The sequence below is a fragment of the Belonocnema kinseyi genome, chromosome 4 (assembly GCF_010883055.1).
Source record: "Belonocnema kinseyi isolate 2016_QV_RU_SX_M_011 chromosome 4, B_treatae_v1, whole genome shotgun sequence".
NCBI lineage: Eukaryota > Metazoa > Arthropoda > Insecta > Hymenoptera > Cynipidae > Belonocnema > Belonocnema kinseyi.
Genome location: NC_046660.1, coordinates 135790977 through 135805100, shown reverse-complemented (window position 1 = coordinate 135805100; position 14124 = coordinate 135790977). Strand labels below are relative to the sequence as shown.

Below are 14124 nucleotides of genomic sequence, written 5' to 3'. Positions count from 1 at the left end.
ACATTTTGAGCCAAGACATTCCCGATGATAGCTGCAGGGCGTGCCGTGCACACCCCGAGCATTTAGCTCACATACTATCTAGTTGTCCAACACACGCGGGAATGGGAAGTGGCGCATATACTGGAACTTTATATTCTCGACAATTGTTGCTGTTGCTCACTCGAGGCCCTACATGGTTCTTCTTGACTTCGAGAAGCGAACCATGTTCGTTATCGAATTTTCGGCACCAGCTGACAAAAACATTATAGCCAAGGAGAATGAAAAGAGAGGTATCGAGACCTTATAAGGGAGTTGCAACGATTTTACCCGGAATATTCTGTTAAACTGATCGTCCTTATCATCGGCGCTCTTGGAGGTGCCAAGCTTTCACTTGCTAATAGCCTACAAAGCATCTCTGCGTGTCAAAAATATCCTAGAACACTTGCGGAAAAAATGCAGAAGGCGGTTGTCCTTGGGTCACTCCGTGTTCTTAAAGTGCACGAGGCTTTTGCTGGATTGTCGTATTGATTCCTTTACAGACTGTAACCACCTATCTCACGGTTGTGAGACGTGGTTATGGCTGAAATTTTACCGCGATTTCGCTGGAAGCGGGTGCAATTTTTCAGATTAGCACCCGCTCCCGGCGAAATCCTGCGGTTGTCCTTATGACAAATTTTTAATTATGTATATATAGGATACATAGGCTTCAGTCTAGGGTGGCACAGTTTTGCTGGTGGGGAGGGGGCATCGGCAGCAGAATTTTCGTGCACTGAAAAAAGGATCATTTGTACTAAGTGAATTTTATTTGGCTGAAGTAAGTGAAAGTCCTGTTTATTTTCAAAGAAATATTTACTTGGAGCAAATAAATATATGCACTTTTAATTAAAAAATAATTTCTTTCAGCCAGACAAACGTTATTAGGATAAATTTAAGATTGTTTTATTTAAAAATCCGACCTATTGGTCGGTGGGAAATATTTCTTTGAATCAAAGAATAAATTTTAGCGTTCCAAATAAATTAACCAGAAATTGGAATGAATAATTTTTTGAAATGAGAAAACATGAATTGATGAAATGAAATATATTTTGAGGTCAAGCAAATATTTTATAGGCTCAGAAAACTATTTTCCCGCAGAAAATTTTTGAATATTTGAAGCAACAAAATATTTTACTGAGACAAAAAAATGTTTCTTTGGTCTAGGCTATGCGCGAGTGCAATAAAGTAGTTAGTACTTTCAATTGTAGAACATATTTTCCTGAATGAGCAACTGGATTCTTTCAGGTTAAATTATAGTTACCATTGTTATTTTCATACATATTCAATTCAAACAAATCATATAATTTAAAATCTTGATGAAGCTGGAACAGAAAAATTTGATGAAAAATCTATCCCAGCAGGAATTGAACTTGGGTCCATCGAGGGTAAAGTATACAGCTTTGACCACGACGCTAACGTAATATGGAAACTTTAAGGCGGAAAACCATATTGAAACGTCACCATAAATACCAAAGAACTATTTCTTCAAATAAAAAACATGGATATTTATTTTAACAACATATTTATTTAATCTAAAGAAGTATTCAACTGAAAGAAATTCAGCCAAATTATTCAATTTTGAATTAAAAAATAATTACTTCATTGGAGTAAATGTTTATTTGTTATGAGTAATTTAATTCTTGTAATCAAATGAAATATTTCCTTCCACTGAAGAAATAAATATTTATGTAAAGATCACACATTTTTTACCTAAATAAATGCTTAATTGCTATAAATGCATGCACTCTTTGTCATAAATATATTTTAAATTTTATTATTATTAGTTTGAATGAAATTATTATTTTTTATCTAAGTTAACCTAAATTCCTATTCCAAGTAAGGAAAAGTAATTGATTCAAATGTGTCCGAATCAATTCAAAGAATCGAACTCTTTGAATCAAATATATATTTCCTTGAATGACTAATCAGATTTCAACGAATCCAGACATTTTGAATTAAGCAAATCATTTTCTTGAATGTAAGAAATATGTATGTAAATCAAGAAAATGTAGCCAAAGAGTTTTAGATTAACAAAAGATATGTGCCTGGTTTAAATAAAAATTTCTTCTGTTAAAGAATATTTTCTTGGTGCTAAAAAATAGGATTCAAGTAAATGCATTTACTTGGTGCTAAGAGTGATTTTTTTCAGTGTGCTCTAAAATTTCAAAACATTTGGATTTTTTCTACACAGATGCAGCCTCAGCATGTTGGGAAAACATTTTCACAAAGATTGACACGCAGGAAAAAGAACCTTACATTTTACTGAAAATGAAGTTTAATCTACCGATCTTCCTAGTACGTATATGGACAACATGACAGTTCAGTAAACGCTACAATTATAGGCAAATAAGTGTGACTATCAATGATGGTTACTAGTACCGATTCTCAAGTGGTGCTGTCCTGCGGATCAGTAAATTTTACCGATCCAGTCGCTATTCTATACAGTTCCTGGATGCTGCAATTACGAATTATCATGTCACTTTAACGAATAATATAAAGAGATCTGAATTATGTTATTGGCGTAGACTACAGTAAAGACAGCACTATAAATTGTGAAAAAGTATTGCTAAAAAATAATTACTAAATAAGCGCACAGATATTTCTTATAAATATTTTCAAATATACTTATAATTAATCGCTATTTGTAAGTAATAATGTTTATAATAAAATTAAAATTTCGCACGCAATAGGGGGATTCGAACGCATAAACCTAAGCACGCAAGTCCTAACCACTACACTTAAGTGTCTTAACACAAGTCGTAACCACTACACTAGTATAAGAGTTGCGGTCTGTAAAATAATTTTTAAATGCATTTGTAACTGAGTGTGGTGACCTCGGAAACGACTTCTGAATACCGCTGAATACGCAACCATGCCATCGTGGCACACAAACAAAAGTTCTATCATTCACATTATATCTATATGTCAATTGAAACAGTCACGGAACAAAAACACGTCTTGCTCCAATAAACTCTCAAGTGTACGAGCTCTGTGAATGAGTTGTGCCATCCAAAATTATATTATTTTTATAAAACCCCTTACTTGCAAAGCGGGAATATGGAGTAATGTGACGACTGTCACAGAAATGTCAAAAAGGAATTGTTTATTCGCACGTATAGTTTAACGTGAGTCTTGGGGTTTAAGGTCGAACTACCCCAAATTTAACAAGAATAATGTACACAACACAGATTGTAAATTTTAACATAATATATATTTAAAAAACAACAGAAATGTTAATTGATTACAATTGTGTACAGAGGTTAAATAAGAGAAATAAATTGAGTTAACAGTGAAGGTATATCGGAGATTTAAGGCTTGGTATAAAAACAACGAGAGGCGAGAAAAGAAAAGGTGCAAGTCCGAATTTTGGACGAGTCGAAAATGTACAGAGATTGTTGTTCTACCGAATACCGAGTCTTATCTGAGGGAAAATTCGTCTTTGAGGATGCATGGAGGTAAGAGAGTTGAGTTAGTCGAAAAATTCAGGAGAGGGAAATTTTTAGCGAGGGAGGGATTGACAGGGCAGGAGGTTATTAAAATACAAGCAAAATCATATAGTACATCATAAATCAAATAAGCAATTCAATGAATATAAAAATAGCATATGCTGAAAACAGTGTAGAGAGAAAAAAAATGATGGATTGTTTTTTCTTGATTTTATTACGCCTGGTTGGAGATTGAAGACTCAATAGGAAGAGGAAAGAGCTTTTTAATTCCGCGCTTATACTCTCCCTTAACAGTCTTCAATGGAATTCAATAGCCATTTGCTGCGAACGATGAGCTGATTAAGATATTCCCTGCTCCACCTTTCCCAAAAATGCTCCCGCATTTTTTGAGTGTGTTCCCAGACCGATAAGCGAATGACAGGCGTGTCCGAGAGATTTATCTGTGGGAGGCTCGTTAATGGACCACCAATTAGGATGTGACCAGGAGTCAAAGGACGTAGGTCACTTGGATCGGAAGAAATAGGCGAGATGGGGCGAGAATTTGAAATTGCTTCGATTTCGATTATGCAAGTTTCAAGCTGCTCATAGGTAAGTAACGTGTCTCCGACCGTGCGCAAAAGATGGTGCTTGAATGATTTCACAGCAGCCTCCCATAGACCACCGAAATGTGGTGCGCCAGGAGGTATAAAATGCCACGTGATTCTTTCATTCATCAAAAATTGCTGAACGTTTTTATTATGTTCAGCCGAGAGAAGCAATTGATTAAGCTCATTAAGTTCGCGATTGTCACCGACGAAATTTTTTCCGTTATCGGAATAAATTAGCTTTGATTTTCCCTTCTAGAAAAGAATCTCTTTAGGCTAGAAATAAAGGCTTCGGTTTAATCTGTTTTCGATTCTGAAAGCGCTTTTCCTTAATGTATAGTGGACCACAATAATCTACATCGACATTAAGAAAAGGTCGAAGCGGTCGCGAAATACGTACCTGAGGAAGATCCCCCACCATGTAATCTACGCTTCGCGGCTTAGCGCGAAAACACGGCACGCATTGATGAATGATTTGACAGGTTACGTTATGACCGTCTAGTGGCCAATAGTGTTCGCGAACCGAATATAAGGTGGCTTGAGTGCCAGAGTGTTTGAGACGCAAGTGCTCTTCGCGAATGATGAGTCGAGTAATGTGGTGATTTGACGGCAATAGAATGGGATGTTTTTGATCGTAGAACAGATCCGAATGCACTAGCCTACCGCCAACCCCGAGAATTCCCTAGTCATCGACAAATGGGTTCAGAGGAATTAACCGAATGCGATCATCAATTTTTTCACCACTTTTTACATGACTAATTTCTATCGAGAATTCAGTTGATTGCGTGAGCTGAATTATGCGTCGAGTTGAAGCATCAAGTTCTGCTTCAGCGATAGGTCCAATATATTGATTGGTTTTGTTCTTTAAACTGTGTATAAAACGAAGTAGATAAGCGATATGGCGCTGAAGTTTAGTCATTGAACTATATTTTTCGAGAAGCTTCTTTCTTTCAAGTACCACTTTCACGTGAATTGCCGCGGCTATAAAAGAGCGTTTGTGCGACGCTTTCTCAACGTTAAATTTGGCAGGCCATTGAGCTTCATCATGCGAAAGCCATTAAGGAATATTTTTCCAGATTTGAGATTCCAGAAATTCTTGAGGCATTTTACCTCGCGATACCAAATCGGCGCAGTTGTTTTCAGAGGGAACGTGACTCCACTTGCAACATGGAGTAAGTTTCTGAATTTCTGCGATTCGATTGGCAACAAAGGCAGGTTGAGTGTGTGGTTCAGTTTTTATCCACTGAAGAGTTATGGTAGAGTCTGACCAGAGAACAATTTTTTGGGTGTCAATTTGAAGAGCTTTCTTACAAACTGTGACTAATTGCGATAGTAGAAGGGCCGCGCATAATTCGAGGCGCGGTAATGTCATAGTGTTGCTGCTTACAGGTGCGACCCTGGATTTGGAGCAAACAAGATACGAATGATGCTTGCCTTAGATATCAGTTGAGCATAAATAAACGCAAGCTCCATACGCCTTCGCGCTTGCGTCAGAGAAACCATGCATTTGAATTTCGTTATAGTCGGGAGCGAGTATGAGGCGATCAAACCTGACGTTACATAGAAGCGGCAATTGCTCTTCATATTCTGTCCACAGAGTATGGATGCTCAGAGGAATTAAGCGATCCCAAGAAACGCCAGCTTTCCACAAAAGCTGCATTATAATTTTCGCCTTGATAATTACCGCACTCAAAAAACCTAGTGTGTCGAATAGTTTTGCGACTTGCGAAAGAATGGAACGTTTTGTGACTTGATTTGAGAAATCCGACTAATTTACCGAATAAAAAATGAAATCTTTATGAGGATTCCACTGAATTCCTAAAGTTTTTACAATTGAATTTGGATCTAGTGACATGTGAGTTTCCGGCGGGTTGTTTGAGACGTCCGAAACGAGAGGTCGGTCATTTGACGCCCATTTACGAAGAGGAAATCCGCCTTTCACCAGGAGTTTAATTAGATCATTTAGAAGAAAGGTGGCTTCGTGCCATGTGCTTGCACCTTTTAGAAGATCGTCTACATAAAAATCTCTTTTTAAAACGGCAGCAGCGATTGGGTGGTCTGATCCTTCGTCTTTGGCTAACTGATGCAGCGCGCGAATATCGAGAAAGGAAGCACAGAATGTATCGTATGTCACGGTGTTTAACGAGTATATTTTAAGAGTGTCAGTCTCATTTTCACGAAAGAGTATTTTTTGGTAAATAGTATCGTCACTGTGTACCAGGACCTAACGATTCATTTTCTCTATATCTGCGGCTAGTGCATATTTATGAGTACGAAATCGAGTTAGCAAAGAAAATAGATCGTCCTGAATCGTAGGACCGACCATTAGCGAATCATTGAGAGTAATGCCAGAAGAGGTTTTGGCGGAACCATCGAAAACGACACGAATTTTTGTGGTGAGGCTGTCAGATTTTAATACGGCGTTATGTGGGAGATAGAATCCAAATTCAGCGGAACTTGAATTTTCGAAATACTACATGTGATTCAGAGTCTTATACTCTTCCAGAAATTTAGAATATTCCCTTTTCTACTCAGGATTTTTTACAAACCGATTTTCTAAATATTTAAAACGACGTGAAGCCATAGGGAGCGAATCTCCGAGTTTGCTCTTATTTTCATTGAATGGCAGTTTCACAATATATCTCCCATCGCTATTGCGTTGCGTATTATGTGCAAAATGTGCTTCGCACGCCTTTTCTTCCATTGAGAGAATTTTGGAACTGGGAATTTCCTCAACTTCCCAAAATTTAGTGAGACTCGAGTCGAGAGGTGTTGAGTTTATCGCGAGATGACACTGAACTTCTTTTGTGGGAAAAGGGCCATTTATTTCACCCGCTACGATCCAACCGAGCTGAGTTTTTTGAAGCACAACTTCAGCATGCTTTTTTAATTTGATTTGTCCGACACACAAGAGTTTATAGAAGAGTTTGACGCCAATAAGAATATCAATATCAGATGGCTTGTGAAATTCGGGATCCGCCAAAGTGATATTTTTCGGGAGTTGAATACGCTGAATACGCAACCATGCCATCGCGGCACACAAACAAAAGTTCTAGCATTCACATTATATCTATATGTCAGCTGAAACAGTCACGAAACAAAAACACGTCTTGCTCCAATAAACTCTCAAGTTCACGCGATCTGTGAATGAGTTGTGTCATCCAAGATTGTATTATTTTTATAAAACCCCTTCCTTGTAAAGTGGGAATATGGAGTAATCTGACGACTGTCACAGAAATGTCAAGAAGGAATTGTTTATTCTCACGTTTAGTTTAACGTGAGTCTTGGGGTTTAAGGTCGAACTACCCCAAATCTAACTAGAATAATGTACGAAACACAGATTGTAAATTTTAACATAATATATATTTAAAAAACAACAAAAATGTCAATTGATTACAATTGTGTACAGAGGTTAAACAAGAGAAATAAATTGAGTTAACAGTGAAGTTATATCGGAGATTTAAGGATTGGTATAAAAACAACGAGAGGCGAAAAAAAAGGTGCAAGTCCGAATTTTGGACGAGTCGAAAATGTACATAGATTGTTGCTCTACCGAATGCCTAGTCTTATCTGAGGGAAAATTCGTCTTCGAGGGTGCATGGAGGTGAGAGAGTTGAGTTAGTCGAAAAATTCAGGAGAGGGAAATTTTTGGCGAGGGAGGGATTGACAAGGCAGGCCCATCGCAGGGGGTGGATCGGAAGGGGCTAGGTAGCGGACCTAAGGTGACCCTTGTAAAGATTCTCAAGGTTCGAAGAAGCAGGATGAGCAAACTGACCCTTAATAAAGCAACTTACAGGATGAGTATAAACTTTTACAATTTGAACGATGGAATTTGAAGACAGATGCTCGAAGATATAATGGGCTTATTTTCAAAAGTACAAGAAAAGCAAGTTCTTATCGTGAACTCGAACGGCCTAAATAAATTTAACTAAATGTTACACAAATATCTTGAAGGTTTTCACAATACAAAGAAAATGAGAAAGTAAAGGTATAGAGCTTCATGTTTAGAAATTAGAAAATTCTTATAATATACGAGAATATAAAATATAAATAAAAAATGAAAGATTAATTTAGAATGTTACGCAGTAAGAAGAATGTTGTTTAGGTGATGCAATTCATTCATTGTCGATTGCGTCGTGAATTCACCCGGTGCTCCGCGCGGATAGATTGCGTTGCGACTTTAGGTGCGAGTTAAGTAAACCGATCGGATCGGTAGCATGTACCGATGTTTCGGTAATGTCCACTGCACTACTATTGTAATCTCGGTTCAGTGGATTTTACATGTCGTTCAGTATGTAATACGAGGGAATAGAGGTTTATTTTACTGAAGGATAACCGTCGAATCAACCTTAATTTCATTGTGACATTTACGAAATACTAAGTGATTTTGACATTTTCACCCCCTTATTAAGAGCAGTTTATACTGTTACGGTTACAAGAAACCCTTTAAAATTCTTGATAAGTAAATATTACATTTCTTTTTTTTGCGTATATCTCTTGATTCAAAAAACTATTTCTTTGGCCTAGACCATGCACGAGTGAAATAAAGTAGTTAGTTCTTCAATTGTCTACATATTTTCCTAAGTAAGCAACTGGATTCTTTTAACCTAATTTATAATTATCATTGTTATTAATATACATATGTAATTTAAACAAATCACATAATATTAAATCTTGATGAACCTCAAACAGACAAATTCGATGAAAAATCCACCCCCAGCAGGAAATGAACTTGGGTCCATCGAGTGCAAAGTCCACAACGTTGACCACGACGCTAACGTGACATGGAAAATTTAAGGCGGAAAACCGTATTTAAACCTCGCCATAAATGGTTTAAATAAAAATTACTTCTGTTGAAGAATATTTTCTTGATGCTAAGAAATAGGATTCAAGTAAATGCATTTACTTGGTGCTAAGAATGATTTTTTTTCAGTGCTGTAATTTGAAAGGTTGCACATTTCTTTTAGCCTATAGGGCCGGCATTTAACTAAATCCGCCCCTGATATTATTTTTTTATTAGTTGTTATCATATAATCTCTATAATATTTTAATAAAATAGAAAGAAAATAATAAAAATTTCATTAAGTAATCAAATATATTACTACCTCGTCTTGCAAGTAATAATCGATAAATAATATTCGACCCACAAATCTGCCATTACACATATTCTGTTTTCAAGCACTGTAAATGATTTCTGTTTATTAACTTAGCTCAATAATGTAGGTTTTTATAATTTTAATAATGTATATATAGAAGAAAAGAAACTTCTGTTCTTAAAACAGGTTCTAAGTATTAAGAGTTTTTCATGAAATTACACTACATATAATAATAAACTATAATACGCTTTTACAGAAGCTTCATAGTTACTTATTCGACTCATTGTGATTATTATTGATCCTAAACTAATACTGAACTAATTCTTCATTGAAACTTAGAAAGTCCAATTTCAAAATCACCGCCTGATCTGGCTAAGTTTTGAAGTTATGATTTCGTATTGGCACTTGATGGTGAAATTTTTAATTGTTAAGACAAATATGTCTGTAATTATACTTCTATGGACATGAAACTTAATTTTCAACATGGATTATCATTCAGAAAATGATAATTTGTTTAAAATATTAGTTTTACCGCAGATTTACCAGCTTGACCAGTCATTACTGGTATTACCGGAAAAACTGGTAAATTTACACATCATACGGGTAAGGTCTCATCTCTATAGTTATTATGCGTAAAATTAAAATAATATCACACTTGTGAAATACAAAAACCTTTTATTAGTGAATAATAATTGAGTATTTCCACTTGTGACGTCGTTTCAAAATGTCCGAACACCTTTGGCATAACGTGGGCATAACAAAGCATTTTATACATTGCGTCGCGTGTATATTATTTTAGTTAGAGAATTGTGTTTTTTGGCAAATTTAAAATGTCTAGTGAATACTTTTTAAGTTAATCTAGTGAAGTACAGGTCCGTTATTGCGATAGACTTAATTCAACTTTTAGACTGTTGAAATTCGGATTCTACGTTAAATTTTCTATTAGAAACTCATTGAGGAATCGCAATATTTTTTTTGCAGCGTTAAAAATGTAAAAAAATGTAATTAACTTCTGCTGGAAGTGACTTCGAGCGCATCCATAATAGCTCAAGTAGTATGTTGCGCGCGAAGTTTAAAAATAAACTTCTCTCTAACTTGCATCGCAGCGTTGTTGTCTCAGATTTCCACTGTGTGGCGCTAGCATTCAGACATAAATCTTAAAGTTACCGATGGAACGCTCATTACCTGCTACTAAAAGAAGATGCACTTGAAGGCGCCTTCGGCCCATGTAAATGACAGGTATTTTATTTTTTAGAGTTTTTAACGCTGAAAGAAAAAGTATTACGATTACTCCGTGAGTTTCTAATGCAAATTTTAACGTAGAATCCAAATTTCAACAATTTAAAAGTTGATTTTGCTGTTTTAAAAATTTTTTTTTAAAAGGAAGCGAATAGGATTTTTACGGGTACTTTGTAGAGGCTCCATTCAGTTCCTTTGGTCCGCCAGGGTAGTGAGCGATATCGATCTTATTATTAGGAAATCTTTTCACGGAGGCCTGTTTTGAATTAATCGTGGAATTAATATTTTTCATAGTATTCATTTCTAGCTCCTTTGTTCATTTATGGCAAATTTCATTGATTGTGAATCACGAAGGAATAATAAGGAGACCTAACTCCGTTCCCCCACTTGGCAATAGAAACATTACCGTAAGTGATACGCACATTACAGGAAGATCTTAGATTTCAGTGCGCAGGTGCGCAGTTGTCCTCTTCCTATACATGGAAAAGTGTGCGAGTGAGAAAGTTTGTCAAATTGACGTAAGTTGAAAGGTTCTGTTTGTTTGTTTTGATGCAAGTGTCAGAAATGTGTTCTAAGCCATGAGGTGTTAAGTTCCGGGTTGTGGACGAAGTTACACGCCGAAGAAGGCAAATACACTTCGTTTTTTTAAAGCCTTCACTGTAAGTACAATAAGCGTGTAATATATTTTATTGTTTTACCTAACTGTCATTTAATTTTAATAGAAATGATTTAGAAATTTAACCTTTACTCACTACCTGAGAGCCTGCGGAGAATTTCTCAGAGCCTTGAGAATCTTTAGCCTATTTATCATATTACAAATTTAAAAGGTACTTACCTATACGTTTCCTTCTCAAAATCTGTTCAAACATTTTTCAAACAAGTACCAAAAATACTGTTTATATATTTATTTTGTGTATCTTTCGTATGATGATCAACAAAAGAACATAACCTCTAAATTACGTTAATTTGACAAACTTTCTCACTCGCACACTTTTCCATGTATAGGAAGAGGACAACTGCCCACCTGCGCACTTAAATCTAAGATCTTCCTGTAATGTGCGTATCACTTACGGTAATGTTTCTATTGTCAGTTTCAGATGGCTTCCCATTGGCAGTTGGGTCTCCTTATTATTCCTTCGTGTTGTGAACCTATAGATACGAGCTCGATGAGTCAAATTAATTCATCAGTTTCTTCAAATTCGACCTCCGTGAAAAGGTACTCTTAGACAAAATTAAGATGATTTTTCTATTACAGTTAACATTTCCTAACGTCAAATTTAAAGTATGTGGTAATATGTTCAAAATTGTATGCTACTTTTTAATTAAGCGTTATCATTAAATAAATATAAAAAGTGGCACATTACACAACAAAATATACTCCAATATAAATGAATCCATGCAGGTAATGAAAAATAAGCGTGCCAAATACTAACCTCACTACGCACTAGAAAGTTGTCATCTACCTTCTTGCACTCAATTTTTCAACAAATCTACCTTCGTAAAACTTGAAAGTCTCTAAGACTTTTAAAAGCTTCAAATTGTTTGCAAGTACGTTTTCTCACCTATAGTGAGAACGACGCTGTAACCCCTTCTCCCCTACTACTCATTTATATATTTGATGACTTCATCAAATGTACAATTCATTGCAATTTTATTTTAATTCATAATAATATACATTCGATTCTTACAGTGAAAGATTTTATATTTGTGACGTCTTTCAACGTTTTTTTCGCTCTATTCATTTTAATAAATCTAATAATAACGATTCAAATCATCACTGCAAACTGTCAGGATGTAAACAGTTGACAACAGGCTGGGCCGACTCCCATGGGTGCGTTTGGCCACTTACAGCGACACTAGCGCAATCTACAAGGAGGTGGCAAACTAAAGCGTATCCATGTGTTCGTGCACGTAAATGTGTATATTATTTGAATGTGTTGCATGAATTAAAATTAGAGAAAATAAACGAGTTCATTCAAAATTACACAAATTTAAGATGAAAAATGTGTAAATACTGTTTCCTTCACCATTTTTCGGCATAAATTTGTACAATTTTGCAATAATTCTCCAAGAAATGAAGAATTACATAACACATGAAATTTAACCTTTTTTCAACATTTTATTTATTCGCAGTATAATAGAGAAGTGAAATCAGTGACATCCTGGCACAGCACAAACATTTCAATTTACTTTAACTTTATTTATTTTTCAATGTCCTGATTTCACTGATTTCACTTCTTACGGCGAGACACAACTTTTTTGATCACACGCGTCCATGGGAGTCGACCCAGCCTGGTTGACATGTGCGCACACAGATTCATGTATCATCTACACAGATTTAAACATATAATACTTCAAGTTCGCCTATATGAGTGGCCAGAGCCCGTGTACGGAGATCAATCTAATTATTATTCCTTTCTTAGTGGGCAAAAAAATAAGGATGTTCTAGAGACATCTTTGGGACATCCCTAACACGTATTTTATGACATATCTTTTGGTCATCATAGGAATGCTCTTAAAACGTTTAATGTCAGTACAAAAAAATTCCCGAGAACGTCCATGTCTTTAAGACATCTTTAGGTCATCTTAGAACATTGGTCATCTCGGAGACGTTGATTGGCCTAACAGGACGTCTTAGGAATGTCCCAAAGACGTTCTTGGGATTTTCATAGTTTTGTGCCCACTGTGGTTTTATTCTTCCTGAAAAAAAACAAGGAAAGGGTAAACCCTGTAAACACGAAGACATCTTAAAGAGCTCTTTACGACATCTTCTTGAAGATGAAGAACGTATTTAAAGATAACCCATACCGTAGATTTAAATAGTCTTTTAGGCTTAGCAATTTATTACCACCGTAAAGAGTACTTCAGGATATCCTAACGATGTCTTTAATATAGAAATAAAAAAAATTACGAGAAGATAAGACGGCTTATATGCAGCTGGGGTTTCTGACTTTTTAAATGCCTAATATATTAATGGCTTTAAATTAAATACCTTGCAATTTCTGTGTTTTGAATACAATTTATTTTATTAAATACCCATACAGAACAATTTACAACAGTTTCAGGATTTTCATTACTATTAATAATAACTGGAATTCTATTTGACTGATGTTGCATTGAAAGAGCTACGTTATTATACAAATCATTATTTAATACTCTACGCACACGATTTTCTTGTTGTCTCTTGGAGAGGTTAGAGAATTCTTTCTGATTACTCATAGCAATTTTACAAAAGTTTAATATTTTTTATATTAAATAATAGGTCGAAAATGAAAAGCGTGTCAGATACGTGACATAAAAAGTTTCAGGAAATATAAAATAAGTCTTGATATAAATATGAATAAATAATAATTATCAACATCAGCTTCTCATTACTCTTAAAGCGTCTAATGTCAGTGCAAAAGATATCCCGAGAACGTAAATGTCTTTAAGACCTCTTAAGGTCATCTTTAGGACATTGGTCATCTCGGAGACATTGATTAGCCTGACATAGGACGTTCTTAGGATTTTCATAGTTTTGTGCCCACTGGGTATCTTCAAAGATGTCTTAGGGTACCTTTTCACGGAGGCCTGTTTGGAATTAATAGTTGAATTGATATTTTTCATAGGATACATTTCTAGCTACTTTGTTGGTTAATGGCAAATTTTATTGGTTGAGAAACTAGATACCAACTCGATGTGTCAAATAAATTCATCAGTTGAATCAGATTCGACCTCCGTGAAAAGATACCCTAAAAATGATCT

The 14124-nt window shown here is 35.6% G+C and overlaps 1 protein-coding gene across 1 annotated transcript; it reads right to left on the bottom strand.

Moving 5' to 3' along the window:
* Positions 1-3748: 3748 nt before the first annotated feature.
* On the bottom strand, positions 3749-7076 carry LOC117171123. The gene is made up of 5 exons (XM_033358176.1): positions 6595-7076; positions 5156-5442; positions 4797-5026; positions 4446-4727; positions 3749-4300 (listed from the first exon to the last, which is right to left on the bottom strand). The coding sequence occupies exons 1-5, from the start codon at positions 7074-7076 to the stop codon at positions 3749-3751; spliced, it is 1833 nt and encodes a 610-aa protein (XP_033214067.1).
* Between the last annotated feature and the right edge of the window lie 7048 nt (positions 7077-14124).